At 37.4% G+C, this 27,846-nt stretch overlaps 4 protein-coding genes across 6 annotated transcripts; 2 read left to right on the top strand and 2 right to left on the bottom strand.

Annotated features, from left to right (window-relative positions):
• Positions 1–762: 762 nt before the first annotated feature.
• On the top strand, positions 763–3,368 carry LOC105558437 (WD repeat domain phosphoinositide-interacting protein 4-like). 2 transcript variants are annotated; one of them, XM_012006121.1, is made up of 7 exons: positions 763–1,047; positions 1,116–1,383; positions 1,464–1,704; positions 2,203–2,351; positions 2,461–2,562; positions 2,659–2,777; positions 2,857–3,368. In XM_012006121.1, the coding sequence occupies exons 1-7, from the start codon at positions 1,002–1,004 to the stop codon at positions 2,964–2,966; spliced, it is 1,035 nt and encodes a 344-aa protein (XP_011861511.1). In that variant the 5' UTR covers positions 763–1,001; the 3' UTR covers positions 2,967–3,368. The 2 variants fall into 2 exon arrangements, with proteins under 2 accessions (XP_011861511.1, XP_011861510.1); XM_012006120.1 differs by having other exon boundaries at positions 2,659–3,368.
• A 2,489-nt stretch (positions 3,369–5,857) lies between these two features.
• LOC105558435 (phosphatidylinositol glycan anchor biosynthesis class U protein) lies at positions 5,858–8,856 on the top strand. Its single transcript, XM_012006117.1, has 4 exons — positions 5,858–6,296; positions 6,690–6,892; positions 7,726–8,413; positions 8,494–8,856. The coding sequence occupies exons 1-4, from the start codon at positions 6,167–6,169 to the stop codon at positions 8,745–8,747; spliced, it is 1,275 nt and encodes a 424-aa protein (XP_011861507.1). The 5' UTR covers positions 5,858–6,166; the 3' UTR covers positions 8,748–8,856.
• LOC105558436 (putative helicase mov-10-B.1) lies at positions 8,845–15,713 on the bottom strand. 2 transcript variants are annotated; one of them, XM_012006118.1, is made up of 12 exons: positions 15,422–15,713; positions 13,655–13,854; positions 13,340–13,429; positions 12,679–13,137; positions 11,969–12,133; positions 11,739–11,895; positions 11,514–11,650; positions 11,200–11,322; positions 10,757–10,968; positions 10,403–10,679; positions 10,038–10,332; positions 8,845–9,891 (listed from the first exon to the last, which is right to left on the bottom strand). In XM_012006118.1, exons 3-12 carry the CDS (start codon positions 13,369–13,371, stop codon positions 9,568–9,570), a joined length of 2,181 nt encoding a protein of 726 aa, XP_011861508.1. In that variant the 5' UTR covers positions 13,372–13,429; positions 13,655–13,854; positions 15,422–15,713; the 3' UTR covers positions 8,845–9,567. The 2 variants fall into 2 exon arrangements, with proteins under 2 accessions (XP_011861508.1, XP_011861509.1); XM_012006119.1 differs by lacking the exon at positions 13,340–13,429 and having other exon boundaries at positions 15,422–15,707.
• Positions 15,714–17,266: 1,553 nt separating this feature from the next.
• On the bottom strand, positions 17,267–25,568 carry LOC105558434 (regulator of nonsense transcripts 3A). The gene is made up of 6 exons (XM_012006116.1): positions 25,234–25,568; positions 23,148–23,562; positions 22,656–22,807; positions 20,756–21,401; positions 20,246–20,466; positions 17,267–17,837 (listed from the first exon to the last, which is right to left on the bottom strand). Exons 1-6 carry the CDS (start codon positions 25,366–25,368, stop codon positions 17,622–17,624), a joined length of 1,785 nt encoding a protein of 594 aa, XP_011861506.1. The 5' UTR covers positions 25,369–25,568; the 3' UTR covers positions 17,267–17,621.
• Positions 25,569–27,846: the final 2,278 nt, after the last annotated feature.

Here is a 27,846-nt window from a genome sequence, read left to right as displayed (position 1 = left end):
GAATCGCCATTTTAAATTGCCAACCAAGATGGCTGCCGGCCAATTTTCCCCTCACTTCTCAGGCTTCAACCCCCCTCGCCCAAGTACCTTACGCACCCTCCAGGGGCTCCAGGTATTCTTACCTCCATGGTCCCAAGTAAACCCTACGGCGTGGCCGCTCTCAGGCTTCTCTCTGCTAGCAGTCCAGGTTTCTATAGTTCCTTTTGTTCAAAGGTCCATGATTATATAGTCAAAGAATTAATTAATTACAAACAAACAAATGACTCACAAACCTTTCTAATTGCACTACAAACGTCTACATACGAAATACAAACGATTGCATATAGGAGTTATTTAAAAATACTTTCAGTCGGCGTCAAGTATGAGCGAATTTCCTATAGTCAATGCCTGTGTCCAGCAGAAGTTTGCGCTTGCTAAGCGCTTTGCGTTCATTGGATTATACTTTCAGATCTGTGCTGAAATAGAGCTATATATTCTTCTAGATCTATCCAATCAGCATAAAGCGCTTATTCTTAGCTAAAGCCCGCTGCAGACGATGCTATTTTTCCTGCTGGATTGCTTGCAATTTAGTAAATTACTAGGAATCCTGAATGCTGAGTGGTGCAATGATAGTAATTTACTAAATCGCAAGCAATCCAGCAGGAAAAATAGCATCGTCTGCAGCGGGCTTTACTTCGGCAGAACACAGCCAATGGACACGACGCGTGATCAGTGGAAACACACCCAAATTACTGATTTCTCTCCTCTCCCCTACCCCCCCCCCCTCTGTAGATATCGTGCTCATTGATACCAGAAAGCACTTGTTGACTGTAAATATTAGAAGCATTAAAATTTAAAATTTATCTACAGCATGCATATTGACCGTTTGTGTCATGGATTCGAAATACGGACTGCCCTAAAAATTAATTTTCCTTGAAGAGTGAAGAGAATTCCGAATTCTGTTGAAAAAACAACTTCTATTAACACCGTCAACGCTTTGTTGATCAACTGCGAGAGTCACGATGGCTGCAAGAGGCATTCATAGCCTGAGATTTAATCAAGATCAAGGTAAACTTCAATTTAAAACCAAAAGCTCTATATACTCTTTTTTCATTGGCATTATCTCTCTTTTGTAGGTTGTTTTACGTGCTGCATGGACTCCGGACTGAGAATCTATAATGTTGACCCATTGGTGGAGAAGGCGCATTTCGATAATGATTTAATGGGAAGCATCTCCATGGCCGAGATGCTCTGGAGAACGAACGTAATTGCCGTCGTAGGTGGTGGAAACCGTGCTAAATTTGCTGATAACACTGTTCTGATTTACGACGATGTGTCGAAGAAATTTGTTATGGAAGTCACGTTTACCAGTCTCATTAAAGCAGTTAGATTACGCAGGGACAAGTATAGAATCCTATATTTTTTATTCTCATAAATTCCAATGTATCAGACGACTGCTCTATAGAGGAATATTCCTGTCATAGAATGATAGTTGCGCTGCAGCGAGAGATTCATGTCTTTTCGTTTCCTACACCCGTTCGAAGGTTGTTGACACTCGAGACCAGAGACAATCCAATGGGCTTGGTGGAATTAGCAACATTTGCAACAGCGCAGAGACAGTTGCTGGCCTTTCCCGGCCATAAGCTCGGTAGTGTGCAATTGGTGGATCTTGGAGCTACCGAGGCTGGTAGTTCCAGCGCTCCTATTACTCTTTCAGCACATCAGGTACCTTAATGTATTATCACTTGAATTTTTTTTCAAGAAACAATAAATATTCACTATGCAATTATCTTGGAATTTATTTTCAGTTCTTTATATTACAGTAAGATAGTTTCATTCACAATTCTTTATATACGAGATGGCAGGATCAAATCTAGATTTTTTTTAATAACTTGATAATCACACTTTTCCGTGTATAATACAGACACGTAAAACACATGAACGTGTCTGAACATGACAGAAACGTACACGCTCAAACGCGGTGGCACGCCGTGCGCGTGCCGCTCCTGGTTCACGCGTTACCTAAAGCGCTTATTCGTTACCTTAAAGTTGCTCTTATTTGAAAAGTAATGTTCAGACACAATTTTGCCAGAGAAAAAAGTTACTTTTTTTGACACGAATAATCACGCTATGAATTCCGAATGCGCGAATTCTGAGACACCCTATTGTATATTGTAATAATAACGGTATGTATACATATGTTGTAATAAAACAATATAACAGGGCGCACTAGCGTGTCTGGCAGTCAATGGAAATGGGACTATGATCGCGACTGCATCCGTTCAGGGGACTTTAATCAGAGTTTGGGACTCTGTGCGCAGGAGTTTATTGGTTGAGTTGAGGCGTGGTGCTGATCCAGCCACACTCTACTGGTCAGTATACAAAACTAATAGCGCCATGTGATTAGCATTATAGCCCTGCCATTAATACAATTTATATTTTCAGTTTCTTAATGTTTCTCGATATTTCCGTTTTTTTTAGCATAACATTCAGTAGAGACTCAGAATTCTTATGCGCCTCGAGCGATAAAGGAACAGTGCATATATTTGCCCTAAAAAATACCAACTTGAATCGACGATCCACGTAAGAAAATAATGCTCCTTTTCACACAGAATAGCTGTTTTTACCATGCAACATACGCATAATTTCATATATTATTCTCTTGCTTTATTTTTTTAGCTTTTCAAACATGGGTTTTCTAGGCAATTACGTCGAAAGTCAATGGGCTTTGGCTACCTTTACAGTACCTCCGGAATGCGCTTGCGTTTGCGCGTTTGGCACACATAATTCTGTGATAGGTATTTATTTTATACGAGAAAGTATCACCGATACACTCTGCCTCTCTTCCCTCATCTTTTTATTTGATTGCAATTTCAGCTGTGTGTATGGACGGAACATTTCACAAGTATGTCTTCACTGCGGAAGGCAATTGCAATCGACAAGCATTCGACGTCTTCCTCGACGTGTGCGGCGACAACGACTTTTAACATAAGGCCTACATATGCGTGTGTGTACAAGTACCAGGCTATATACTTGCAACGAAATTTCTAGTCGATTTACGAACGAAATTTCTTGTATGTGATAATTGTCCAGGTAATCGAGTCGCCGATTACGTGGAAAGTGCATAAGTCATGGGAAAGTCAATATTCCATAGAGGCCCTCGATTACAATCTCGTTTCGTGACTTGTGTACTTCCCATAATTATACAGTTTTAATAAATATTAAGACATTTATTTTGTACAACGAATTACCCATTTAACTTTATATTTACGTCACCTATCCTTTACAGAAAAAACTCTGCATAACGTTGTAAGATGCGATTCACATATCCAATAGCCTCGCAGGAACTTCCAAACAAATCTTGCGGAGTCATATTATGTAGATCTATTCGAGAAAGCTCGTTCTCGTGCTCTCTCTGGAAAAAGTCATTGTTAATCTAGATAATTATTTGTGCAAAACTCAGCTATTTATTTAGTATTCTGAAGATACGTACTGTACGGTTCAGGATTCAACATAGGTTGTATCATGGAAGCGTAACAGCATACACCTACGAGTCCGAAGAAACTTCCAACAAACACGCCGTATCTCCAGCCTTTCAATCGTATCATTCCGAACAGATATCTAGGCAAAGAAAATACTATAAACGTCAGTCAATTTAAGGCAAACGAAAGCTTCTATTTCAATTGTTGAAACATATTCGACCTATTACAGTTTCAGACTAGAAGCATACTGAATTGTGATAATGTCACACCAATTACCACAAAAATTATTTTATGTCTAATTGATCGTTAATGATCCCCAAATTTATATGTAGATTGTTTTATATACTGAACAAGGCTCAGTACAGCCGAAACGTCTATTTGAACCTGAAGAATAAAGTAATTTTATCAATCTTTTTTTTAAAAAAAAAGAACGCCTGTTAATGCTCGTTAATTTGGCCTTTCATTAATTATGAATTGTTAATACAATACACGAGCGAAAGAGACACTCCTCTCTCTTTTTCTAATTTGCGGTTCCGTATGTAGAATTATCATTGGTGTTCGACAGCGTTCAGTATCACTTCCTCTTTTTTTTTCCCCCTTTATGGGAACGCCGTCAACCTGTTGGTTACTTGGCGTATTCTGTTCTCCGAGTTTTTCCCTTCTTACTATTTTCCTGCGTTCTAAGCCCTTTAAATTATCTTCTTAATAGCTTTAACGAAACCTCTCTGTTTTTTTAGGTTATGTCACAAGTGTAGTACAAGATTTCGCCGTTAGGCGGCGAATGGACAATTTTCATTTTTCTCGATAGTGCTTTTGCGGATAGTTTTCATTATATAAGCTCCGTTGTAAGAGTCGTTTAATGTACTTGCTTCGGCAGTACATATACTAAAATTGGAACGATACAGAGAAGATTAGCATGGCCCCTGCGCAAGGATGACACGCAAAATCGTGAAGCGTTCCACATTTTTTGTCGGATACTATAATATCTACTTACTGTTAATATAATTCTATTATTAATAGAAAGTATTCTTTTTTAAGTTTTATGAAATTATGCTAATAATACTAGTAAACTGAATTGAAAAACGAGTTATATATCAATAAATATAAAATACAGGCCTAATTGAATGTTTATTTATGCTATAACTGGATGTATATATATATATATGTATATATATAACAAGCTTTTTAAAACTACATATAAAACTCACATACAAACATATATAATATGTTTTAGCTTCTCATAATAATTTTTTAAAAGTAATATCTAGCAAGAATTCATTTGTGACGAAAGATTGATAAAACTTGATTAAAACGACAATAATAATAATCCATTAACAATAAGACATTAACGAGTTGCAAAGCTATCTTATATCAAAATGGACCCTAATACAATAAACTTAAAGAAAGACACAGAGAACCTTAACCCGATATACGATTCTATCATTTGCTCTCTAACTTGACATAACTTATTTATTTATTTATTTATTTCCCGTTCTGCTCGTTATTCGACCTAGACGTTTTTAACACTATAATAGTGACAGTCACTCACCGACCATGACAGATATTGGACATATTTTAATTTGTTACCGTTTTATAATCATGACATTATAATTAGTACAATTAGTACAGTTAATCTTACAATCAAGAGTGAACATCGTTTTTAAAGCTTGACTGTCCAATGACATGGTTTTTAAGGTAAGCGACTGGTGTTAGGATTCATTTACGTTATCCTCAAACAAAACATATCTTATTGTACTCGTGAAATATACTTGGCGCGAGACACTACCGTGTCTCGTGATTTGTCTCCTCTTTATACATTATTTTTTATAATTTGTAAACTTGTATGTTATTTATTAATTCTACTTTACTACTTTTATACAATTATGTTTGATCTCTAATTTATATTTACAATCGCATTGACATCTATGATAATCTTGCAACTCCGACTGTTCAATTTTAGAATTGTGCTTGATAAGGACCCAAACCAGTGATCGAAACGTTGCACAGTACTCCTGTCTTTTATTAAATAGATTAAATAATAGCCAGAAAAGGTCGATTAAACGTATCCATTGTTATCTTATATTTGTCTACAATTGATTATTTCGCGGAATACACCGTACTCCTGGGGCTCGATCATGAATCTTTTACTCTAGCGTGAACTCGTGGAAAGTGAAAAATTTCACTCATAAATATTATAAACTCGTCAATGAAATTTTCTCACTTTTCACGAGTTCACGCTAGAGAAAGAGATTCATGATCGAGCCCCTATACAAAGTGACAATTTCTTGGCGACGAGTGCGGCAACTGACAGGACAAAGCGAATAAAATTCCGAACGGAAATTGCGGTGGTTCTACGTGACGCAATTATGAAACGCGCGTTTTATCGTGCACGACGTATCGGGAGTCGGGGAGTGTCGCCGATGGACGTGTCGGCGGCGCCTCGATCACCTCGCGTAATCGCGTTCGCTGAGTTCGCTCCGCGACAATTGAGATAAATGCGAAGACGTATCGCGCGGATCGAGCGTGACGACCGAAATCGTCGACGAGGGCGGTCCGCGTCAGCGTCGGCTCGTCGATAACGGCGCGTCCCGTCGGGAACGAATGCCCTCCCGGACAACCCGGGCGCCGGTGCCACGATAGGTTACGTCCCGCGAGCGGGCCAAATGAATCGATTGTGGTAGTGCGAACGGGATAGCGAGAGGATCATGTCGAGAAAGTGGCTGTCGAATTTCGCGCTGGCCGGCACCATCAGGCTGCTGATCATGAACTCCGAGTACCAGAGGATCATCAGCAACCGCGTCGAGGTGTCGACCGCCTTGAACTCCTGGAAGAGAGGTTAGTCGCGCCTGCCACGGGCCACGGGCCTGTTCTCCAGTCTACAACGAGTTGTTAGTCAGAAATCAGCACTATACTTTCATCCAGAAAGAAAAAGGTTTAACACAGTTCCGACTTCTGACTAACAGCTCATTGTAGACCGGGCCTGTACCGCGTTGAAGTGCCGACGATTAATTTCTGTTCTAAATTACAGCTTTTTTTTCTTTATCAGGTATATCACTCGCGATAAGTGTGAGAACGTCGCGGAAGACGCGTCGTTATAAATTTGAGTAATTTTCGAAAAATCTTAGGAAGCGGTCTTGATCGCTTTGGTAGCTCCGGTGTTGAATATCGTTTTGGCTAACTTGCGACAGATCGATTTCGCAGATTTAACGCACTCCTGATGTTTTCCAGTAACCGAAGGAGTTTATCTGCACAAGTTCGGCATAGACCCATACGAGGGGGATCTGTTTCACGAGACTCCCATCGGCTTGTACATGTTCAACTTGATGCAGGAATATTTACCTCAATGGGCATTGTTTCTGCTGTTTGTCGCCGTCGACCTAACAACTGCCCTGTGCCTCGCTCTCGCAGCAAAACATTATGCAATTGAGTTGGTCAGTATTAGAATTTAAACTTATTTAAATTTACAAAATAAGAATTATTTAGATACCAACATCTTGTCACGGCCCTTTATTCCTTCAAATCTGTGTTTAGGCTTGTTTAAACTTTGTTTTTTTCATTTCGAGATACAAGGGAGTTAAGAACCATACATCGCATGAGGTCTCGCAGGGCAAAGTAAATTGATCAACCATTATAAATAAGAACAATCAGACTTCCATTATAACAACACGACACGGCGTTATACAGGCTTGCTAACCTGATATAAGAAGCCAACGGTTCTTCACTCCAACGTTTACTACACATGGTTGAGCCTTGACCCTTGTGGCCTATTTACTCCCTTTTATCTTATCTTAATTTATTTTATTTTAACATTTCGACTAGATTTAAGATCTCTATTTTGTGAACTTTACTATATATTTAAATTTATTTAACCATTTTACTCATCATGACTCGTTATATTTTAAAATTCCGACTAAATCTAAGAATTACGTTGTTCTATCAACATTATTTATTTATTATATTTACATTTATATAATTAATTATTCATGTATTTAATTTATGTACACTCGTAGAATATTGTAATCTATATGCACTGATGAAAGCACTGTGTGCCGAAAAGGCGTACACAATCCTAGAGTACAAATGTAATTACAGACTCTTTATTAAAATAATTGCGATACCTTATTAAACAAAGCTTGTTGAACTTGGCCTTAATTACACGTCGTTATTTTTAATAGAACACAAGCGATACTTAATTATTTTTAAACTTGTTTAAAATCTTGCTGACAAAAAGTACACAGTATTTATCTTGACATTCAAATTGCAGGCGACGAAGAGAAAAGAGGAGAAGGACGAGAGTAAGAAGCCTAGCGAAGATGTTCCCAGCACATCCGCTTTATACGTTTCCGCAGCGTATCTGTTCAACCCGTACATAATATTGAACTGCGTTGGCCTGACAACTACGGTATTCACCAATCTACTCTACTCGATCGCTCTAGTGTCGATGACGAAGCGCTCCGTGCTCTGGAGTTGCGCGTCGATAGCGTTATTGACGTTGCAAGGACTCTATCCTGTGTCGCTCATGGTACCGGCAACTATTTACATTGCCAGCGTAGCGAAGAACAGAAAGACCAGTATCGCCACGATGCTACTCGCGTTTACGAGCATCCTCGCGGCCCTATTCGCCGTTTCTTACTGCATCATGGGAAGCTGGTCGTTCTTATGGAGCACCATCGGCTTTATCTTGACGGTCCCCGACTTACGTCCGAATATCGGACTGTATTGGTACTTCTTTACGGAAATGTTCGAGCACTTCAGATGGCTCTTCATCGCATCCTTTCAGATAAACGTCAGTTTATTGTACATAGTCCCCCTAGCGCTGCGATTACGACGCGACCCGATGTTACTGGCGTTCTCCTACCTGGCGATAGCTGCCATATTCAAATCTTATCCGTGCATCGGAGACGTTGGCTTCTATATATCTCTACTGCCGCTGTGGAAGCACTTGTTCCAACGTAAGTCGAAACTCAACGCTTTCATCGTATAATTCAAAACTGCGCAAATTGTCCTAACATACGCTTTACTTTTTCCCTAGATATGCAGCAAGGATTCATCGTAGGTTGTTTTGTACTATTTTGCACGGTTTTCGCCCCAACCGTGTGGCATCAGTGGATCTACTCGAGATCAGCAAACGCAAATTTTTACTTTGGAGTAACACTGGCGTTCGCTATAGCGCAAATCTTCCTCCTCACCGACATCCTGTTCGCCAGTGTGAAACATGAGTTCGCTGTTCAGCATGGTATCAATAAGAAAGTTAACGGAAACGAGGCTAAATTGCTACTCGAATAAAATAAGCTTTTCTAGATCGAAATGTATAATACCCTACCGATGAGCAGTGACAAGCGATACGTCTTGGAATCATTGGTCGTGAACGAAAATAAAATAGTTTTTTACAAAAGTATACTGTTTTTATTTCAATCGATTGATACAGATGTCTGTATGTTTCGAATGGTTACAATAATGTAATACAAAATCGCAGTATAAAACTCATTTCTAAAACACATATCAAGATGACTCGACGAGTTATAGTTAAAATTACAAACTTATGATCCAGAAAAATCAAGAATTCTTTACATCAAAATTTATTTTTAAATTATATGACCAACGCAAAAGTATACAAAAACTATATTACATAAAATCCCGTTTAAAAATTATATATTTTTTAATTGTATACCATTATATGTTGTAATGCTATCTCATCCCATAGCCTCACATTCATAAAATTATTTCATATCGTATATTACCTTCGAAAATAATGATTTTTAAGAAAAAGCTTTTTATATAAATATGTAATTGATCTGCTTACAAGATAAAACAAATATTGGAGGAACATTAACCTGTACTTAGTGTTTAACAATACTGATATTTTGTACTGTGATTAACTTACCAATATAATCTTTAAAACTTGATACTCCCTAAGACTTGCCTTCTTTGGATAACAAAAACAATGATGCTTAACTATTTCATTAACACTAAATACTAATTTTTACTTTTTTTTTAAAGTAACTTGAAGATGATCAAATTAAAACGTTAATAAAACAAAGAGTTTATTAAAAGAGATATATTCGTTCCGTAGCATAAAATGCATTTGATGCAAAACTAATATGAATCAGTTGTTTCCTCTGTTTAACTTTAAATCTTTAATTTTACGCACAATTTTATCGAATGTTTCTATTTCCTCCTTCTGCTCTAAGGTAACGGACAATTTCGTTGTATTTTTTGCGCCGCTACGATTATATAACGTAACTTTAGTATTCCTTTTTAATTTTGCCACTATCTCCTCGTTTAATGGCAACTGTTTAAAAGGAATATATGCGTTATGTTCTTCACAATACTTCACAAGTACCTTCCAATGTTTATTTGTGCAGAGTATATTTGGATTTCCTATTATTATCATAAGTGCTTTGGCACGTGTTAAAGCGACATTAAATCTCTATAAAAAAAAAAACAGTACATAGGTAAATGTAATTTGTTGTATGTGCTCACACGCGCGCGCGCAATTCAGAGCGATGCCAGAATAATCGATCCATGGTTGACTGACATGTCCCAGGTACTTGGCATATATAATGAAAATCATACCTTTGCACTGGATAAGAAACCAATGTGTTCCTTGCCATCGTGTTCGAAGATTTGAGATCGTACCGTCGACAATATCATTACGTTTCGTTCTTGTCCTTGAAATGTTTCAACTGTTCCTACAGTTATGTCTTTCAAGTTCATAGCTGTTAAGTGACGACTAATATCTTGTTGCTGTTGTTTAAAAGGCGTTACTATCCCGATATCCTTTGGTATTATTGCACGTTTTACAAATCCCGTCTTGATCAACATATCTACATACATCAGTACTGCCAGTACCTCGGCCGTGTTACAGGCACTGCAAACACGTTACGCTATAATGTTTTGCAGACGATTGTAATAAAATTTACATATTTAAATATATTAACCTGTGGGTTGCAGTCCTTTTTTCTGTGCCTAAAACTTCTTGAAATATCATAGGAAAATTTTTATTGGGCAATTGCGACCAATTCAATGCCATTCGTGTATCGGCTCCTCCGCACATCTCTAATTCATTGTCATAAAATTGTTTATTTGACACATATAAAAGGCTTTCGTGACTACGGTAATTTTTAACTAATTTCGTTATGTAGTTCGAATTATATTTTCCATCCTGCTTTTTGTATGGATCGCAATCATTCATTAATCTTTCCAACATAGATCTTCCTGTAGAGTGAGAAATTAAATAGTTAAGAAATTGTAATATGCAGATCACACATTTACGTCACTTTGAAAGAACTTACCAAGAAGATGCTCAATCCTTTTGCAACAAACAACAGGTCCCAATTGATAAGGATCACCTGCGATAACAACTTGTGGTTGAAATCCAGTTTTCTCACCTTCAGATGCTTTAGTTATTATAAGAGGAATCAACATTTCTGGTTCAATCGCTTGACTTGCCTCGTCAATAATTATGTAGGAAAAATGATTTTCCCGGAAATTTATACGAATCAATCTATAACAAATAATACACGATGTATCAAAATATCTCCTAAAAAATATAAGTTGACAGTATAATTTACAAGTATCTCTTATCCGTTAATTATACTGTTCGTATAAAAAACGTTACATTTAATTGTTTAGAAATGTTGAAAATTATTAAAAGTAAAAATTTAGACTGTCCGAAATAACACACGTATGTATATGCGCGCACACAAGAAAATGAAATAACCTGTTAGATACAGACCTTGTGGATGATACTAATGTTGTAATGACAACTTTTTTCAGCAACAGTAATTCTTTTGACAGAAAAACAGTAGTATCTCCAACAAAATTCGCGCAAGGTTGAATTTGTTTGTCCACAGTCGATCTATTTTTCAACAAACAAAATTCAATTTGGATATTTATATATACGAGTTTATCATCTTTCGTAAAGTTTCTGCTACAGCTAAGTGAAGTTGACTTTTACAAATAAAAATCAAATTTAAAAACATGAATTTTCACTAGTGCAGTACGACGAAAAAAAGAACCGAGAAAAACTAACAAACATTAATCCTTCACCTTTCTCTAGATGGAGCATACATTCGATATATTAGTTTTTTTGGAATGTATTCAATCAATCTTTTCGTGATTTCATCAGCTGCCGCATTAGATGCCGTGCACACTAATATATTTTCCGTCGGAAGTTGCGTAAGAATCTATCCATCAAAGAAAAAAAAGCGGAAACAAATAAAATATAAAAATAAAATTAAAAAGCTCTTTGCCGTGTTAGATATAAGAAATTACCTGACATATAGCTTCAACTAATGTCGCTGTTTTTCCGGTACCTGGGGGACCAAAAATTATATAAGGTGCAGGGTGGCTCGTCTTACTCAGTATCTTCCTCACCGCTTGCTTCTGTCGTTCATTCTCCTTCATATTAGTATTTATCCATTCGATATCACTGCACAGAGTGTACATACGTTTAGAGTTATGATATAGTTTCAAACAATAAACTCTTCAATTTTAAACCTTACATTTCCATATCTGTGCAAGCGGTCCGTGCTCGTGGGTACGCAATCTCAATCCAATTGCATGTACTTAATATCGATAATGCATAATGACAGCATCTCAATGACCAATGTACATCCCAGAAATTTATATCAAATTTACTGTTCTCGTTTCCCAATATTTTTGCATCCCTAAACGATATCTCATCATTTTTTATATATTGTGTGTATTAAATATCTCCTCAGTTTCTATCATAATTATACACTATTATATTACAATGCTAGAAAGACTAAATGTATTTCCACAAATATTTAAATATGTGGGATAAACACTGATTAGCAAAGTAGTTACATGTCAACTAAAAAGCCCATACAGCACCAAAGCTTTCAGAAACATTTCGGAAAACATTGCAATATTGCAATGTTTCTGAAATGTTTCTGAAAGCTTCGGTGCTGTATGGGAGCTCATTGTAGTTCTGAGATTTCTTGCCACTTCATAAAAGGAATTCTGAATAAAGGTATTGTTCCACCGTGTTAGAAGAAAGTAAAACAAATCCAAGATGACCTGATAATATGAATTGTGATACTGCGTTCTCTTTGCAGAATGAAAATACAAGAGAAAAATATAAAAGAAAACCTAAATTAAGATACTTTATCCCATAAGGATAGACATCTGTTAAAGTACAAAAACAAATATAAAAGAAAACATAATAAAAAGTTGTAGTTAGAATACTTACATAGGACACAAGGCTTTGATTATTACATCCTTTCCTTGCACTTCCATAACTCTGGCCACAACTACTTTGTTTGTAACAGTTTCCTTAAGAGTCACATTCAAATTTGACTTAATTACGTGAAAATCACTGTTCACATATTTCATACTAATAATAAAATGATCGTTATCATGTTCAGATTTCTTAACTGCATAATTAAACCGTGTGTACTGTTTCAATTTAAGATCTTCGTCAAAGTGTATTAGGTACAAGCACGTTTTCCACGTGATCAAATAACCCGAATAGGTTATTTTTTGTACATTGGGCAAACTTTCAATAAACCTCATGTAATTGTTACACAGACTCGAATCAACAAGACAATTCGATTTTAGATATATGTTTTTTAATGCAGCATGTAAATGTGGTGGGATAGTAATTTGCGGCAACGTAAATCTCGGCGCTAATGCAGGTGCTGTGCAATACCTAAAATTTAATCAAATTTAATTATATATGCTGTAAATAAATGACTGGACAAGTTCAAATTGGATAAATTAACATCTACTGTATAAATACAGAGTTGAGATATTATTACATCTCATATTATAACAAATTGTTTGCGTATTGTATACTATTTAAAAGTTGTTTCGTAATGTTAATGTTATATCCAAGTTATAATTTTTGTTACATGGGGTTCCAGCTTGCGTGTCCCTTCTCCATGATGAAAGTAAATATTTTTTTTAATCGCCAAGTATACTATCGAAACGCCGAATTGGACCTAAAAACCATTTTACAAAGAAAAAACAAATAGATACTCAGACGTCTAGAATTTTGAGCACATATATCGTAAGTATTCACGAGAGGATTGTAAATAGTCAGAAATTTTGCATCACAAAGTTCGCAACTGTCCTTAAATAATTAAGCTAATACTCTTCTCTTTTATACATCTTGCTTATCCACGTGTACAGCAAGTATTGCACAAAGTAACGTACAAAATACTTACATTCACAGATGAATCATCGCGATACCGCATGAGCCGCGTATTATTTCAAAGAATTCTAAAATTACAAGAACAAACTACGCGACATCCATAACCACACCCGATGCATCCTTCGTTTCCATCGTTGTCCTATGGCAAGTGGCAACAACGCCAACAGTGGCTCAGGACTCGGGGGATTCCCGATGCATCATCTATCAGCTGTGCTGGATACAGCAGAAAAAAAAGAGTTGTAAGCACTTAGTCATTCTTTAATATGATTGGTTGTTGTCTTTTTTGCCAACTGGATTGCACTACCACTGCCGGCGTGGTGAGAGCCAATCAGGATGCAGCCTTAAATCACCTGACCTATCACACTTTCATTCTAATTAACTCCACCGACAAAGAGGCGCACGCAGCAGAGTGCGTACAGAAAGAGACAATGTACTCTTCGATAAATAATTTAAATCAATGTAAATACCTACACTTTCTCAAATACAAAAAATACCCAGGCACAAGACCCGCGAATTCTTTTTCTCAGCACATAATGTGCTGCACATTCCATAGATGGCTATTTCTTAGCGCACCACACCCGAGCGTTATTTTTTGTATTCTACTTATAAAAGATTATTTTAATAATAGCATAGATTGATGCATATATATCATGCGGTGTCATTACTACAAGTATAAGCTCCAATGTTACTCTATCTCTTCTGCAAAAGTATCTTCTCTACAAAATTATCTTTCCTGCAAAAGTATCTTTTTTACAAAAATATTTTTATAAAAATATCTTTCCAAAAATACCTCTTCAAAAATATTGTCTCTACAAAAATCTTCTCTACAAAACTATCTTCTCTACAAAAGTAATGATATCATCAACAAATTACGCCTAATATAACAATGGATATTTATACATGTATAACGCGTATCTTTCTTCTACTGTAACCATTCTGTAAATACATCTCATTCGGCCAATAACGTATCGACAGCACCGATGAAAAGCACAGCAACTTTTAGAAATTTAGAAACTCTGTATCTATTCAGGCGAATTAGGCCTGTGTCCATGACTACGTTTACACGCGACCCTTAATCGTGTTTAATAACATCTGTAGTTATAAAATTGGCCAATCACAGCTATTCCTCAGAAGAATGGAATGACTGTGATTGGTCAGCCCCTTAACTACGGTTGTTATTAAATCCGATTAGAGTGCCGTGTAAACATAGTCCATGATGCTAATACTTGGTCCAAGTTTTAATTCCGCGAAATATGTAGCCAATCAATATAGCTGTTCCACAAAAGCTGCAAGTTGTTTGGCTACGCATTTCTCAAAACTAGAACTTGGATCAAGTACTAGCATCATGGACACAGGCCTTAATTCGCCTGAATAGATACTGAGTTTCTAAATTTCTAAAAGTTGCTATGCTTTTCATCGGTGCTGTCGATACGTTATTGGCCGAATGAGATGTATTTACAGAATGGTTACGGTAGAAGAAAGATACGCGTTATACATATATAAATATCCATTGTTATATTTGGCGTAATTTGTTGATGATATCATTACTTTTGTAGAGAAGATAGTTTTGTAGAGATTTTTGTAGAGACAATATTTTTGAAAAGGTATTTTTGGAAAGATATTTTTATAAAAATGTTTTTGTAAAAAAGATACTTTTGCAGGAAAGATATTTTTGTAGAGAAGATACTTTTGCAGAAGAGATAGAGTAACATTGGAGCTTATACTTGGCGCATTTTTTACCTTTTTTTTAAAAAGGTAAGTTTTTTAAGTGATATCAAACCTTTTGTAGTGTTAAATACCTCATACTGTTTATCACAACGATTGCACTACACGGTTCTCGGACCGAGATATCGATCCGAGATCTGTCACAAGAGTTATATTTTATTACATTACAAAACATACGTCACCGATCGTGCACACTCACAATCAGTTACACAGTCTTTTGCCGCGCTAGTGGTACTTGAGAAGACACCTCACAATCAGTCCCTAATGCGACAAATATATCAATCACGAGACACGTTATTATTAAATAAATCGGCACAAAGGTTAGGTTCACTCTATTTATACGTGCGCTCGTAAGTCGGTAACGTCAGTCACGTCAGCCGCGCCAATGCCACGTTGCGGTAAAAATATGAAATGGACTTTGGGCTGGTCGACGACGACGACGTTTCTTAACGTCGATTTCTGATGACACCATCATTTTTGCATTACAATATCTCCACTCATGGGGCACGTAGGAGAAAAATGAAAGCACTTTAATTATGTAAATCGAACCCAAGCTATCGATTGAGCCCATTTAAAAGTTCGTCGGATCAGCCGTTGTTGAGATCCGAAAATCTGAGGACCCGTCAATTCGCGTACTCGCGTAAACGTACACGGTCGGTCTCGCGCGCGCGGTTCTAGTTAATATTATTATAACTAGTGAGCTCATACTTGGCGAGAGACACTACCGTGTCTCGTGATACAATGTACGTTTCAGCGTAGGGCGCAAACTTTGGAGGGGCGCCTACGGTCTGGTTTCACCAACGTTGTTTAACTTTGAGCTTAGCTTAATTCGTTCTTTGTCTCTTTTCAACCGTTACTTTAGAAAGAGACAAGTATGAATTAAACTAACAATGCCTGCTTTCGTTTTCTCCCACTGGGAGCAGAAACTATACTGAAAGTCTATAATTTACGTAACGTAATCTACAGAGTTTCAGTATAGTTTGTGCTCCCAGTGGGAGAAAACAAACGCAAGCAATAAGATTGAAGCGACGTTTGGTGAAACCGGGCCTAAGCATGTCACCGACGCGTCGGTGCCGTTAAGATTCGATTTCACCAATGTTGTTTAACTTTGAGCTAAACTTAATTCGTTCTTTGTCTCTTTTCAGCTGTTACTTTAGAAAGAGACAAACATGAATTAAACCATAGTATGAGGGTGAGTCAAAAATTATCTGCACTTTTCGTTCTACAATTTATTTACACAAAAACAGGGGTTCAATATGTTCATCATTTTTTAACATAGTCTCCTCCCTTGGCAATGCACTTGGTCCAGCGGTCCACAAGCTTGCGTATTCCTTCCGAGGTTTTCGGTTGGTCGCAAAGCCACTTTTGCACCGCTTCCTGCACGTCTGCGTCTGTAGAAAATCGACGACCTCGTAAAGCATCCGCCTAAACAGATGAACCGAAAACCTTCTTGGAATAAATACGCAAGCTTTTGGACCGATGGACCCAAGTGCATTGCCAAGGGAGGAGACTATGTTGTAAAATGATGTACACACTGAACCCCTATTTTTGTGTGAATAAATTGCAGAACGAAAAGTGCAGATAATTTTTTACTCACCCTCGTATAACTAGTATGCCCACTCTGTCATTTGTTTTGTTTTGCGTCGATCCTTTCTGCGCATCCACCATTATTTTGGTGAAGCCAATGGCTACGTTCAGCATAAAAAGCTGCTTAGCAACTGTTGTAAAATTCGTGAATCTGATCGGCGTATGCTCTTAAATTCACTCAACATTAAAAGAATACGTTATCAGACAGAATCTTTTGCCTAATTTTTGCTTTCTACAATAAAAGTTTTCGATAATCTACGGCGGACTGCTCGGAAAATTAAAGTGATTATTAAAATAATTGATATTCCCGCAGTTGTTCTAGATACATTATAACAAAAGACTGCATTATGCATATTTATTAATTTTTTTTAACATTACAGTAATAAAATTACGTCTAAAAAAAGAAACCCGCGCGAGAAACATATGATATAATCAGACTGTATGTGAAATACTTATCTAATGTACGCGTAAAGAATCATTATTTTAACATATGTCAAGAATGGCGATATGTTTTATGTATGACGAGAAAAACTATATTATACATGGTTAAATAAATCTGCCGTGCGCAGAAGTCAAAGCGTCATCCGCGAATCTGTCGGTGGAGCATGTTCAAATGATAAGAAGCGCTACTCGTTACGCAACATAACGGATTCTCATCTTCAGTTCTGTTATGTCGCGTCACGAGTAACGCTACGCTTGAACGTCATCGAGCGTACTTCCGTCGCGCCGACTTTTCCAGGCTTGCCGGCGGTGGAGGAAACGCTGGAATTCGGCGTGGGGCTCTGCGACGGGGACGCCCGTTCGTCATTGGACTTTTCGCGTTCCAACCGCTGCTTGCTAAACTTGCCCATGCCAGGTCTGTAAATCTCCATCGCCGGACGATCCTACGATTGATCGGATAGCCAATAAATATTTTCATCCCAATGGCCGTGTTAATGATGGACAGGAAAATATTTATGTATTTCCCTTTCCATCGTTACTACAGCTACAAAAAAATTAAGTGTATGTACATTTCATAGAATTGTATTAGGTGGTAAAGTTAGTTTCCGCGGCTCACCTTTAGATGACGCTAGTTGTAAGTGTAATTTACTTTGACATCTAAAACTATCTGACTTTTTGCCATATTTTTCTTTCGATTAAACATAGAACGTGATAAGTTGTTTTTTCGCCGTGCGCTACTTCATTACTTGGATTTGAAAAAAAAACTGCAGCTACAGCTCGCAAATTACTTGTCGAAGCTTATGGCAATTGTGCTCCATCGGGAAGAACATGCCAAGAATGGTTTCAGCGATTTAAGTGGTGATTTTAATGTAAATGATAAACAACGCCCAGGTCAGCCGAAAAAGTTTAAAGACACCGAATTGCAAGGCGTCGTTTACTACGAGCTACTCAGACCGAACAAAAGTATCGCGGGGGATCGATATCAATTACAACTGAACCGTCTGAATGAAGCATTGTTGTAAAAAAAAGGCCAGCAGTAGCCAGCAGTAGCCAGCAATCGACGCAAAGTTATTCTTCTGCACGACAACGCTCGACCACACGTTGCAATGTCCTTCGCATGTGAACAAGAGAGAACAAAATAGCACAAAACAGAGTTTGTCCTTTTCTATGTGAACCTCTACTCCCACTGCTCAAATAAAGGCAAACGCTCGGTCTAGATATATTATGTCTATGCTTTGCTCTTTCAGATTATCACTTGTACCGATCGATGCAGCACGACTTGGTGGATACACTTGAAAACTTACAAAGATGTGCGAAAATGGATCGATGAATGGATTGCATCAAAAGAGCAATCGTTCTATCGTTGCGGAATCCACTCAGAAAGATGGAAAAATGTATAGCTAGCGAGGGCAAATACTTTCATTGGTGTATTTTTTGCTTTTGATATCGAAATAAATGACTTTGTTAAACAAAAAACGCCGCGGAAACTAAGTTTACCACCTAATATATCACGGAAAGAAATATATGTATATTTTTATAGATCTAAAGAATTAAAAAGAAGGAACCATATGTATGTATAATATCCACGTTTGAGAAAGCATGTTTACTTTGCATATTTATGTGAACCCTTGACAGCTCTTTCTTTATATGCAGAGAAACACTATCAAATGACAATACAATTGCATTTTTACCACTAATGTATCTAAATTACACAATATACAGGGTGCTCCCGGGTTAAATGGCCAAACTTGAAAGATGTATTTAGGACCACACACACAAAGCAAGAAAAATTTTCCTCCGGAAATATGCTCGTAAACGTTCCGTTCAAGAGATATTGACGTCTGAAGTTATGAACTGTTAGGAATTAATAACTTCGAAATAATTTAGATTTATCCTCTTTATTGCTTTTTAATAATAAAAATTTAATTAAACATTTTGTTCAAATGATGGCCTCCAGCTTGGAGACATGCATTGCACCTATCGATGACAGAATGAGTGGCTGACTGACATTGTGCGTCTGTAATTTCGTTACACGCCTGCACTATCCTCCGTTTTAATGATTCAAGATCATTAACAGGTACTTCATACCAGTTTATTCGACGAAAACATTCAACGAACTAAGTACGATGATACGATGCTTTGTTTACCATGCAAATAAAAGCCTATCAATGACCTTCGATTTCGTAAACGAAGTTCCGTCGTACTGTATGTTTTGCGATTGGTTTTTAAATCAAACAAATTATGATTTACAATTCTCGCAAAACATTTTATGGACAGATGAAGCCATATTTACCAGACAAGGAATTCTGAATCGAAGAAAGTCATATTTCGAAATTATTCATTCCTAATAGTTCATAACTTCAGACGTCAATATCTCTTGAACGGAACGTTTACGAGCATATTTCCAGAGGGAAATTTTTCTTGCTTTGAGGTCCTAAATACATCTTTCAAGTTTGGCCATTTAACCCGGGAGCACCCTGTATATCTCATCTTGGGATGCTAATTAAATTAGTAGGAAGCAACTGCTCGTTGAGCAAAAGATTCCGAGGTTTAATTCCCGGAATTATATCACTTTGCATTAAATTTTTTGAATGGGCAAAACTACAAATCCAAAATATATATTTAATTTCGAGATGGCTACGAATAAACCAATCACGATATTGCGGTTATTTCCTTGGAGAACAGAAACCTTCAAACCTTTTTCTAGAGGTGGACAAGGGACTTACCAACACTTGCCCGTAAAAATTGCGATTGTAAATAAAAACAAATAAAGTTCCCGAGATTGCAGCGCTTGCACATTAGAGGCAAAGGTACAATCCGGACTCAATAGTGTCATCGACGAAGCTCTTACCTTATTTCGTATCCTACGCTCTAATCGTGGATCTTTCTTATCTTTCTCTTTCTCCTCGTTATCGTTCTTCTGGAGGTTACTTTGGCCTCCTCCGTCTAACGATTTGTGACGCCGTAAGCAATTGCCATCACCCGCACCGCCTTCGCCGCTACTCTCGAGGGAATTACGCCTCTTTACAACCTTCGATTCTTTATCTTCGGAATCGTCCTCGTCGTTGACATCTGTGCAAATGTGTTTGTTACATCATATTACATTTGTCACAAAAATATTCGTTATACAGATATCCTCCCCTCCGTTTATTTAGCGGATACACAAAATCGATTCTGTTGCGTTGCTAACTAGATAGACATTCAAAACGTGTACTTATTTTACGACGAGAGTAGCTCCCATCTAGTTTTGCACAAAACAACGTTATTAAGTTCCTGAAGATGTTGAAATCAATAACGCTAAAAAAAATGAGGGAAGAAGTAAATTCTCCTCTATGATAATCATACGAATAAACTTTGTCACCTGCATTGACCGAACCATTCCCTTCTTCTACACTATCCTGGCAACTCTGTACCGCGTCCATTGTTATCCCATCCTCGGCAATATGCAGCTCGCATTCGTTGTCTTTAGCATGCCTCAAATCGTCTCCGTTAAACACAGACTCTATGCCATTTTCATTTTCCCCCTCTTGTACGATATCGTGTTCCTCTTTCGCTTTCTTCGGATTCGAATCGTCCCCGTTGGCATCGGCGATCTGTTTCTTCGTTTCTGCCAACTTTTTCTTCTCTTGTCTCATTTTCTCGTAACTTTTTCCCCGTCTTTCCTCTACCTTTTTGTCTCTGGGCTCTCTAAACTCTTCCTTCATCTCATACCTCCTGTCATCTCGGAGATCGACCCTCCTCTCCTCTCTTTCATCGCGTCTTCCGTAAGGCTTTTTCTCATCGTATCGCCGTTGCTTGATCTCTCTTTCCTTATTCCTATCTTCAACGCGCTCCCTGTATCCCTTAATGATAGGCTTGATTTCTCGATCTCGCGTCGATTTCTCTCTTATCTTCTCGTCTCGTTTATTTCTATTTTTCAGTTCCTTCGGCGAAAGCTTATCTCTCTCCTCTTTATTCTCTTTATCGTCTTTGCTCGATTCTTTATCCAACTCTGGATTCCTTAGAACCTATTAAAAAAAAATAAACATCGTGCATCTTATTCTATTATTGCTATTATTTTTATGCAGTGGCCAGTTTCAGATAAACATTTCAATTCAATTGTTGTGTTGATATATCTACTATTCTTTCTTTACCGCTCTTGACGACAGCTCATTGGACAAACTTGTCAAAATGTGAAGGAATAATTGTCGGCGACACGAAAATCGAACCAAAATATTTATCTGACATCGATCTCTGTTCTAGTGTATTTATTGCTTTTAATCGTCTTACAGACTTCTTGCATGTTATTACAACGAAATATGTAACTAAATGTATAAATCAGATCTTTCTTTTTTAAATTCTCTTCAAAAATTGGGTACAAATTAAAATGATTGTAAAGAGACCATGTCCTATACATGTACATATGGAATTACATAAAGTTTCAAGAAATCTATAGATATAAAATTAATTGCGATAAATATGCAATAAACGCTCCTCTCTCGAGAACCATCACCGAATCAACTCGTCAGCTCATCGATTTTTCCGCATGTCTCACGACACAGCAGTGGATCAATTCACACAGTTAAATCCTTTTAGCCCATTCTTTTTATACGCCGTACTGAAGTAACATACGATTCTTTCAGCATAAACATTGTACCGGAGCTTTCTCGCAAGTCAGGAAGAAATTCGCGGTTACTAGCGTAAACGAAAAGAATCTCAAATATTTTCTAACGCATCAAATGTAAATTTAAGAGAAAAGCAAAATGAGTTATTTTTTTCTTTCGCTAATGAAAAACTTTCTTACATAATGGCCTTTGTGGAAACAGAAATAAGTTTTGCAGTTAACTTGATTGTTGCCAGTTAAATATCGTTTTTTGACATCAAACATACTTCTAATCGGTTTTGTCTTTCTAACGTGCTCGTAAAACCTTTCATGAGTCTTATACAATTTCCCTTGCGCCCGTTTATACAGAAATCTATTGAGGAGAATCTCTTCTTCGTATTTACATGTACTTCTATTTTCGACAAAGCATTGAAAAACCGTGTCTTCAAATTTGACATTTATGGGGCTTGGTGTGGGAAAGTTGTGTGATTGTTCGTCTTCCGCGTTATATATGTGCTGCAGATAAAAATGTTTTGCCATCAGCAAATACAGTAAAGAATGAAGTGCATGGCACAAAAATGTCTCAAGCTGGATAAGTTATTACGAGCAAAATAATTAGTATCAAATATATTCCGTACTGTATTTGTTGCCAACTGATGCATCAGCTCGATTACTCTACCTTAGAAATAACAGGATCGTCTTTGGTCCTTCGTCTTTCTATATCCCTTCGTCGCCTTTCCTCACGTTTTTCATCTCTAAGACGTTGTTTCTCCTGCTTACGAAATTTCAAATACTCGAGCAGTGGAGTCGTCGTGATCTTCTTCACCGTATCTACAATATAATACATTATAATATTAAGACACTTTATATACATACATAGCTGCAGTATTTACTTAAATAATATAGAGGAAAGTCCCCTATTAGAAAATAAGCTCCTAATTCGAGACAGCGGAGTTTCTGTTAAATTAATGGGCATCATCTGTTGATTCCACCATGAATTTATTGCCTTTGGAGTGAAATCTGTTTAGTGAAAAATTCATTGTTAAATTGTGCAATCGTTACGAAAAGAAAGATGTGTGGTTGAATTTGGGTGTTGAACACTTGCTGTCTCGTATTAGAAACCTATCTCATAATAGAGGACTTTTCTCTACACGAAACGGAAAGCACTCACTGTCAGGTGGTTGGTAAGAATACTCAGTTTTCGATTGGGCTACACTTGTATCAAGCTCCTGATTTTTTAAATTCTCCAAGAAGCTTAGGTAATAAGAGTCGCTCTCGATGGTGCCACATTTGGCGTCCTTTTTCTTGCCCACTCGTTTCTTTGGTAATCTTTGAAATGGCGCAAATTCCACCACTGCAGAATATTCCACGCCTTTAGAATCCACGAAGACATAGTTGTCAAATTTCTCCCGAAACATAAAGATATCTTGTTGCTCCGTGAAATTGATGTAGGCGCGACAAAACGCAAACTGGCCCAGGGACATGTCTGCTTTGACGAAGTACATGTAATCGTGTTCCGGCAGTGGAGAAACTTGCTCTAAGAATTGATCCTGAGTCATCGTTGGAGGCAGTCTTCTGATCACCACCTAATTCCAGTCAATGGTGTTACACTATTATATTTCGCACAGAAACGCAACATTTCGACATCGTAAGCTACATTTTCTAACAATTGATCTTGATATTGATATTTCGATTACAGATGCCATACGCATTGTTCGTGTAATTTTTATGAATAAAACTTGTTTCCAAAAGCATCCCATCATTCAAATACAGGTAACATCAAAATTTTGTTAAAAACTTTTGTATCTCACGTTTGTGCAGCATGGTACAGTAGGGTAAATTATAAACATATTTGGTCCTTGAGGATTTTATAAAACTGAATATCATTTATGTACATAGGAATAATGGGACAGCATGTTTAAACCCAGGAAATGCTTAGTTCTCTCATGTAAACAATCGCCTGGAGTGCTTTTATTGCATTTAAAAGCTATTATTAACTGCATATCGTATACTACACAGTAACAAATTTTGTGTTGAATTTAACACATTTTACATGTCCCGATTTATCCACTCTAATTGTACTGTTACTTTAACAGAAAGCAAATAGTAAAAGTAACATGTAAAAAATTAACACAAAAAGTAACGCTTGGACATCATTTTGAAAGTAAAAATTATGTTAAATTAACACATTTATAATGTTAAATTTTATTAAAATAAAATAGTATTCTGTGGAAACAACACATTGACTGGTCGCGCGACAATCGTGTCCGTGCTTGTACTATATGGTAAGAGTGAGGAAATAAATCAATTTTATTTCTTACTCCTACTTCAGCTCTTACGCTTACTCTCGGTGAATCAGAATACCATCGGCCAGTGTTACATTTTAAAAATTATGCCTGTATTTTAGCTTCCTTACACCCAAAGCTAAAAATTATGGTTCTCTCTTATTCCATACTCCAAGCTTACTCCACGTATTGTAGACATTTTACTTTTTAAGAAGTTTGTTACTCCAAGCATGTGCTAACGGCCGAGCGCCGTAAAAGACATCTTGTGCATAACTTTTAAGCCTGATCTAGAAATATTTTATTTTGTAGTCAATAAATATGTTTAAACAATTTGTGCAAGTCGATAAACTGTATATTACACATTGTATAATCGTACTTTGTTGACAAATTTTTTAAGCGTTTTAATTTGCTTATATAAAACAAAATGTTTCAAGACGAAAAGGTCACATTGTAAATGAGACTTCAAACAAGGACTTTGAATGCAAAACATTGTCTTAAAAGTACAAGACATTCTGTTCAAGCCCTAAAAAGCAGTACAGTCTACGTAACGCCAGTCTAGCGGTCCAAGGGCCTGAGCAGAATAGCTGTCTTATACTCTTAAGACAATGATTTATGTTATAAATCTTTGTCTTGAGGCGATGGTCAGTAGCTGCCTTGTGTATTAAGAGAGAAGACGGCCATTCTGCTCAGGCCCTAACCTAGCAAAGGAGGGTCACTAGGCCGCGACGTGGACGTATTGTATCTCACGGTGCTCGGCTGTCTATACAATATACAGATACAATATAGAAAAGTTGCGCAAAGCATGTAACGATACCGTTAACATTTACACAATAGATCATTTAAAATCCGGCCGGCTCTACCGTTCTCGTCATTATCGCGTTTCGTAGTGTCGTTAAAAAAACGAAGAAACTATGAAAGAATGTATGTCGCGACAAGAAGGAATTCGTATTTGTTATTGGGGCCCAGGCGAACCTTTGTTATGGGACGACATTTCTCTTTCTTGTTATCTTTGGTTTTCCCGACGTCCGAATTGGCCTGCGTGTCGTTCTGCACGGAACAGCTGTCGTTCTGCGCAGCACTTTCGGACTGCTGCGCCTCCTCGGTCATTCTGACTCACGACATACAATCGCGATCACTTCCCGAGATTCGAGAAACTGTTGGTTTCGTCGTCAGTACCGGTTCGAAATATATATGTCGTATAATTTTGCTTTCTCGACGATCAAACGAAGAAGTCCTCTCCGCGTTTACGCGACTATCACGGCCATCTTGGATCGATCCTGCACAAAATAGAGAGAAACCTGAGAGCGGCCACGTCGGCGTTTTACTTGAGTTCTGGAAAACAGAGAGGCGACAACAGAGGATTCGGTTTGATTGGCTATCTGAATCACATGATCAAAACGCCATATTGTTTCCAGTCAGAGACCTAGTTTAAGGCCTTCACACATAAAATTCCATAGATGCTATGTAAAATTCCGTAAGGACGTAAAACGTAAGCGTAAGAAAATCAACAGGTTGGATTTGCTACTGTTTGCGTCATTGCCTTACGTTCTCGACTATGATTGGTCGATTTTCTTATGCTTACGTTTTACGTCCTTACGGAATTTTATGTGTGAAGGCCTTTACATCGTGCACGTGATACGCGTATCAAATATATAGTAACAAATAGTAAATAACTAATAAATTCGTTTGGTCATTGGCTGATCAGTTCAAATACACTATTTGATACGCGTATCAAGTGCACGATGTAAACTAGGCCAGAGCTGAGAGGCAATAATTTTATTGTAAGATTTCTTTTTTTACACAAATATACAGAAATTGAATAGTATGGAAAGATACATATTTCGCAAAAATATACTCTTTCTATTACATTATTAAGCCCATCTTTATCATTGCAGTTTTGTACAACTGCATAATTCACAACATTTCTTAACCGTTTATCTTCTGAAAATATTAACATTAAAAAATTTTTCTCTCTACACATACAATGCACTTTCGACTTATCTTATTTGAAAAATTATTATAATTATAATTATTTAAAATACTACGGGTATTTCAAAACATTTACAATTATCTCATTTGACCAACTTTTACGTACCTTTTTATGATAGTTTACAATATTTCTTTTCAAGTTAATCTTTTTTCACTTGCAGCCACTGAATATAAATACGTGGTGTGTCTAAAAAATTCGGTGAATCATGGTTAAATATCTTGGTATTCAACGGTTGAACGAAGTCGCGAGCATGCTTAAAGCCCGTATCAGACTACGGATTGAGATTGGGATTAGATTGAAATTTGACCAATCAGAGTAAAAGTTACTGAACTTAAGATTAGTAAATTTTACTGTGATACGGGCTTAAGCCCGTATCAGACTACGAATTGGGATTGGGATTAGATTGAAATTTAACCAATCACAGTAAAATTTACTAATTTCAAGTTCAGGAACTTTTACTCTAATTGGTCAAATTTCAATCTAATCCCAATCTCAATCCGTAGTCTGATACGGGCTTTAGGCTGGGTCTACATAGAGTCCCTGTAGTAAGAGTCTGGCAAGAAATATTCTCCGTTTGATTGGTTTGACGCGAAATGGCGGAACCAATAAGGTGTCTCAAATCTGTACTTTGAACACGGGATTATAATTATTATTATTATTATTTGGTTACCTTTGGTCTGTTCGTTATCGCTGCATTACTGCACTAGTGCATTACGAACGGACCAGACGCCATTTTGCGTCAACCCTTGCCTGACTCTTAAGGCCAATGTCCACGATCCAAGAACTGTGTCCAAGTTCTAGTTTCGAGAAATGCGTAGCCAATCAGCTTGCAGCTATTCCATACAAGCTGCATGTTGATTGGCTGCGCATTTCTCGAAACTATTGGGCTTTAGGCTGGGTCTACATAGGATGTAGTAAGTCGTGTCGGAAGAAATTGACCAATCACAGTTCATTATTCTCCTTACGGAGATCTTGAAGAATAATGAACTGTGATTGGTCAATTTTTTTCGACACGACTTACTACATCCTATGTAGACCCAGCCTAAGGAGAATAAGGAACTGTGATTGGTCAATTTCTTCCGACATGACTTACGACAGGGGTGGGCAAAATGCTGCCCGCGGGCAACGGGCGCCCGCGAGCGCCCGCGGGCGCCCAGCCGGCGGGCATGCCCCCACTCCAATCATCGCCCCACCACGTCTACAATCATGTTCGGCTGCATCGCTTTCAACTCTCACACACCGTAAGCGATTTTCTTTGACATATGTATAATGAGCAACATAGATAGAACGCTTTAGCGTATGAGTGCTCAAAGAAAACACGGAAATATTTATTAATTAGATTATATAAATAAGTAAATACTTAATAAAGTAAATACTTTTATACGTTGGAGCAAGTAATTACATTAATTACTTTTATTAGAACATTTTCTTTCATAGGCCATTTCTATTTACAATAAATAATGTACGCCAGTTCGTATGCGCCTTTCCTGGATACGATCCTGAAAAGGGCCCAGGCACTTTTAGCCGTTGATACACTGTTGGATATAATAAAAATATGGCGGAAAATTGAGAACGCCCAGATCAAAGTGCCGACA

Source organism: Vollenhovia emeryi, unplaced genomic scaffold (genome assembly GCF_000949405.1).
Source record: "Vollenhovia emeryi isolate VEMERY1.0 unplaced genomic scaffold, V.emery_V1.0 DF939345.1, whole genome shotgun sequence".
NCBI lineage: Eukaryota > Metazoa > Arthropoda > Insecta > Hymenoptera > Formicidae > Vollenhovia > Vollenhovia emeryi.
Note: the sequence above shows the minus strand (reverse complement) of the source record. Positions and strands in the feature narration are given on the sequence as shown.

Excerpts from the sequence above, each read along its gene's own strand:
- LOC105558437 (XM_012006120.1), top strand. The coding sequence starts at position 1,002 with ATGGCTGCAAGAGGCATTCATAGCCTGAGATTTAATCAAGATCAAG. Across the intron at positions 1,048-1,115 it reads GAGATTTAATCAAGATCAAG|GTTGTTTTACGTGCTGCATG; the intron begins GTAAACTTCAAT and ends TCTCTTTTGTAG. Across the intron at positions 1,384-1,463 it reads GTTAGATTACGCAGGGACAA|AATGATAGTTGCGCTGCAGC; the intron begins GTATAGAATCCT and ends TTCCTGTCATAG.
- LOC105558435 (XM_012006117.1), top strand. The coding sequence starts at position 6,167 with ATGTCGAGAAAGTGGCTGTCGAATTTCGCGCTGGCCGGCACCATCAGG. Across the intron at positions 6,893-7,725 it reads AACATTATGCAATTGAGTTG|GCGACGAAGAGAAAAGAGGA; the intron begins GTCAGTATTAGA and ends TTCAAATTGCAG. Across the intron at positions 8,414-8,493 it reads GTGGAAGCACTTGTTCCAAC|ATATGCAGCAAGGATTCATC; the intron begins GTAAGTCGAAAC and ends CTTTTTCCCTAG.
- LOC105558436 (XM_012006118.1), bottom strand. The coding sequence starts at position 13,371 with ATGGAGAAGGGACACGCAAGCTGGAACCCCAT. Across the intron at positions 10,969-11,199 it reads ACATTAGTATCATCCACAAG|ATTGATTCGTATAAATTTCC; the intron begins GTCTGTATCTAA and ends TATTTGTTATAG. Across the intron at positions 10,680-10,756 it reads AAGGATTGAGCATCTTCTTG|GAAGATCTATGTTGGAAAGA; the intron begins GTAAGTTCTTTC and ends CTCACTCTACAG.
- LOC105558434 (XM_012006116.1), bottom strand. The coding sequence starts at position 25,368 with ATGACCGAGGAGGCGCAGCAGTCCGAAAGTGCTGCGCAGAACGACAGC. Across the intron at positions 21,402-22,655 it reads ACGATCCTGTTATTTCTAAG|GTTCTAAGGAATCCAGAGTT; the intron begins GTAGAGTAATCG and ends TTTTTTTAATAG. Across the intron at positions 17,838-20,245 it reads AGCGTAGGATACGAAATAAG|GATCGTCCGGCGATGGAGAT; the intron begins GTAAGAGCTTCG and ends GATCAATCGTAG.